The following is a 4361-nucleotide window of genomic DNA, read 5'->3' on the forward strand; positions in this document are numbered from 1 at the left end:
AATGCATTCAATTTCAAATTATGCACATTCAAATTCAATCTGAGCAATTTAAATTCAATTCCTGCTGGCACAAGATTTATCCCATAGTAGTTTTTCTTCTTTGGTCCGTGTTGTCTAATTTTATTCCTAATTATTTATTGTAAATACAGGGATCAACGTTTGACATCTTCATATCTTTGCTTTTTTGTTTGTTTTCCATATGTTTCAGGTACTTCATGTGTCTCCAGCTCAGGAAGGACATCATGCGGGGGGTTCTTCCTTGCTCCTTTGTCACTTTGTCCCTGCTGGGTTCCTACGCAGTCCAGTCAGAGCTKGGAGAATATGACCCAGAGGTTCACGGGACAGACTATGTTAAAGATCTGAGCCTGGCCCCCGGACAGAGCAAAGAGCTGGAAGAAAAAGTGATGGAGCTGCACCGCACTTACAGGTGAAAAAAAAAAAAACTGTTCATTTTAATTAGGTTATTTAGGTATATTAAGTATATTTTTTTATTCTTAGTCAAGTCTGATGCTGATTTTAATTTTCCTCATCTCTGTCAGGTCAATGAGTCCAGCCCAAGCAGACATGCTGTTTCTAGAAAATGCTAAAAAACTTGCAATGTACGGTGTTGACCTGCATCAAGCCAAAGTGAGTCATTTTAATTCAACCTATCAGTTAAATAGTCTCATTTCATTTTTTAAATCTTCCATAGCAGTTTTCAATAGCGTGCTTGTACTGCATCAGCCGCATCCAGATTTAATTACAAAATTGATGTCATCCCCTTTTCATATAAAAAAAACCAACAACAAGGGATTAATAATGTTTCAAACCTCATGACCTCAAACCACCGGGCTGTTTGTGTGAGGAAGTCTGCCTCCTAGTGACTCTTTTCTGTAAGTGTTAGGTGTAAAATGTTCTTTTCTGTTTTTGTTTCGCCTGCAGGATCTTGACGGCGTCGACATCACGTTGGGGGTCTGCTCGAGCGGTCTGATGGTTTACAAGGACAAGCTGAGGATCAATCGTTTCCCTTGGCCCAAAGTGCTCAAAATCTCTTACAAACGGAGCAGCTTTTTCATCAAAATCAGGCCGTCGGAGGTAAAAACCCAATCATTCATTTAGATTTTTAATGTTTCTGCCTGTTCAGAAACTGTATCTAGTTCAATAAAAAATAACTGATGTCATCTTGAATTGATACGATGTAATTTTTATGAAAAACCTACAAAATAAGAGTTGTATTTGTTCAAAGACTTTATTACATTTAATTATTTCCGGGTGTACAAATATAAATATAAATGAGATGATTAAAGTTCATATCAATGAAGCATAAAAATACAAAGTAAAATTTAGCATTTTTTATAGCAGCCACAATATTTTCTGTTTATTAAAAGAATTAATGGGATTTTTATTGTATCTGTGTTGTGCTGCAGATAAACTTGTTTTTTTCCACTTGCAGCAGGAGCAATATGAGAGCACCATTGGCTTCAAACTTCCCAACTACAAAGCCTCAAAGAAGCTGTGGAAAGTTTGTGTCGAACATCATACTTTCTTCAGGTAAACACTAATTCTGACCGACCATTATCTGCCCGGCAACAACAGGTCCTTTAAAGGTTTTATCTGAGAGTCTAGATAATTGGCTAATTGCTTGCTGCAGATTAAGCTTTTGTGTGGCTCAGCAGGGAAAAAAAAGAGTTCTAATGGGCCTGTGGACCTTTTGGTCATTCCATTTTTTTTCTTTTTAAACATATCAAATATTACACTATATTCCAAAAACTGAAAAATGGTTCATCTTTTTATTTTTTCTCAAACTAAAAATTTAACACTGTCATCAAGACAACCCAGACTATTTTGTAAATCCAGGCAAGCTATTTTCTTTTTTTTATATCAAGCTTGCTTCAAATGAAATGGTCTGACAATGGGATGAATAAACACATTTTACTTTTTAACTAGCCAACCAGGCAGCCGCAGTAGATAAATGCCGTCTAATCCGTTTTACATTTTTTTAACAAGTTGATAGTTTGTATGTCGCTCATGATCTAAACTGTTTCCTGGAGCTTCTGGTGCTTTTAGCACATTAAGCCTTTCTTTATGAAGTCATYATCAGGTTCTTGGTGAGGAACTTTAGGCTGCAGCCGGTTCCACAGTTGCCTTGATGACAGTGGTAAACTTCCTGTTGGGTAAAAATAAAAAGACGAACCATGTTTCAGTTTTTGGAGTATAAAATGGAARTAGAACTGAAAGGTAATTGTTAAACATGTTCGTTTACCATTTTATGTGCTTGAGCCAAACAGAAAATKTACCAATACRTGGATATTGAATKTAAACRAGTTCATACAACACCACACAGAGCGCTCTGGMTGAAGGCAGTTTATTCTCAGTCTGCGTTCRGGCCTCGTTTTCCGGAAGTCATTTCAATATAACAAAAACTTCAGGACATGACTCCGCCTATTTTATTGCATCATCAGGATGGCCCCCTAACACTGCTGGAGTCATATCCTCACACAATATTCTCTGTCCTAATGAAGACCAACGGTTCAGTTATGTGTTGAATCTGTGATCAGGCATGGATCTACATAAAATCAACAATTTAAGCAAAATATCACATAAAAGATATTACTGTTCCCCTAATAGTAAAGTAAAGTAAAGTTTTATTTAAATAGCGCCTTTCACAGAAATAAATTCACAAGGTGCTGTACGTTCAGGGAAGTGGGGAGGGGGCAGTTAAGAAACAACCATTCAAGAAGACATACAAGACAAACATGGGGGAGCAGGTGAAACCGGTCATAAAAAAAATAAAAAGAATATCCCATGTGTAATTAAAATCAGTATATAAGCAAACCCCAATAAATTTCTTCAGAATAACTAGCTGGGTTTTGTTTTTCAATATCCATTTTTAAATTTAAAATCAAATGAACAAAATGTACATGAACCCTAATGTTAAACCTTTGAGTTTTTGTCTATTCATTGTGATGAAGTTCAAAGACGTTGCTCTTGTTGCATAAAAATTACAATTTATCATTCGGATGCTAAATCCCTGCCTACAGTGCAATTAAATTGTTAAATTGAATCGATGTTAAGTTTGTAAAAGTAAAATATATCTATCTCCTGTTTAGGGTTCAGTCAGTGGAGCCTCCATCATCCCGTCGCTTCCTCGTTCTGGGCTCAAAGTTTCGCTACAGCGGTCGAACTCAGGCCCAGACCCGACAGGCGAGCTCCATGATCGACCGCCCAGCTCCTCGCTTCACTCGCTCCGCGAGCAAGAGGCTGTCCCGTAACCTGGACGGAGGTAGGTCCCTGTGGCGTGTTAGAAATCCTGTTTGTCCTGAAATGAGCCTGTCAGCTCTCTGACTTGTTTTGCTCRCGCAGCTGGAGACGAAACTCTCCAGTTTCTGCAACAGCTCTCAGCATCCACCAGGTCTGAAACGGATGATTGGTCAATACTGATGGTGCCTGAAACATCTCAGTCTTCTCCTGGATTCCCAGGTACCAGGACGTGTGTGGAGACTCGCACCGCGCGTTTTGGCAGATTTCTAACTCACTGGCTGTGCGCCAAGTGCCATCACCCTCACTGCTTCTTTTTAACTTGCTCCTCTTTTTCTATTTATTTACAATTAGTTTGTAAGTATGGCTTTCCATCGTGGTTACCAGCAGTGACCTGGTTTGAGCTGGACTTTCTCTTTCATGACTTAAGGAAGAAAAAAAGGAACAGAATGTAAAAAGGTCCTCTTTTTTTCATCTTGAGGTCGTTCCTCGTTTTTTATTTTTAAAAGTTGTATGAATTATGACTTTGACTTCGCTCACTTTTCRTTGCTGCAGCAGCTGTTTTTAAAACAAATATTTAAATATAGGAACCCTGTACTTTTGCTCTTGCCATCTGCTTTTCTTCTGGAAAACAAAACATCTTTTTCTTTGCACTAACCTTATTGTAATGGACTCAGCAAAGGTTTGCTGAAGTCAAAACCGTGCTTAAAGCATGATRAAGCTTTCGCAGCAGTCGCCGTTTGTTCAGCTGAATCATTACATAACTTCCACCTCCTCGCCGTCTCTTCACAGCCAGAGGGGAGTCGGAGCAGACCTCCACTCAGTCCTGGGAGGAGGGACAGTCTGTTAGCTCCGTTAGCTGGCAGGGAGCTGAGACCCTGTCAGTCAGCGGGCCATATCAACCAGGTACTAATATCACCTCCAGATTCATCCACAYTTTTAATCGTTGACCCTTCAACATTTAATCAGTGTTGTATAAAGTACCACAAAGTGATACTTGAGAAAAAGTACAAATATCTTACCAAAAAAATACTAAAAAGTCTCCTTTAGGAATATTACTTAAGTAAAAGTCTTAAAGTATCTGATATTTTTTGTACTTAAATATTAAAAATAAAAGTATTGAT

At 38.4% G+C, this 4361-nt stretch overlaps 1 protein-coding gene across 1 annotated transcript in view; it reads left to right on the top strand.

The window, feature by feature from the left end:
- The window catches only part of LOC106517723 (uncharacterized), a 28430-nt gene that overhangs the window by 3697 nt on the left and 20372 nt on the right, over positions 1-4361 (top strand). The window contains exons 5-11 of the mRNA XM_014008713.1: positions 209-427; positions 540-627; positions 922-1074; positions 1433-1530; positions 3090-3262; positions 3343-3459; positions 4030-4143. Coding sequence (XP_013864167.1) covers positions 209-427; positions 540-627; positions 922-1074; positions 1433-1530; positions 3090-3262; positions 3343-3459; positions 4030-4143 — 962 coding nt within the window. The remainder of the gene's footprint in view (positions 1-208; positions 428-539; positions 628-921; positions 1075-1432; positions 1531-3089; positions 3263-3342; positions 3460-4029; positions 4144-4361) is intronic.

This window comes from Austrofundulus limnaeus, unplaced genomic scaffold, assembly GCF_001266775.1.
Source record: "Austrofundulus limnaeus strain Quisiro unplaced genomic scaffold, Austrofundulus_limnaeus-1.0 Scaffold52, whole genome shotgun sequence".
Lineage (NCBI taxonomy): Eukaryota > Metazoa > Chordata > Actinopteri > Cyprinodontiformes > Rivulidae > Austrofundulus > Austrofundulus limnaeus.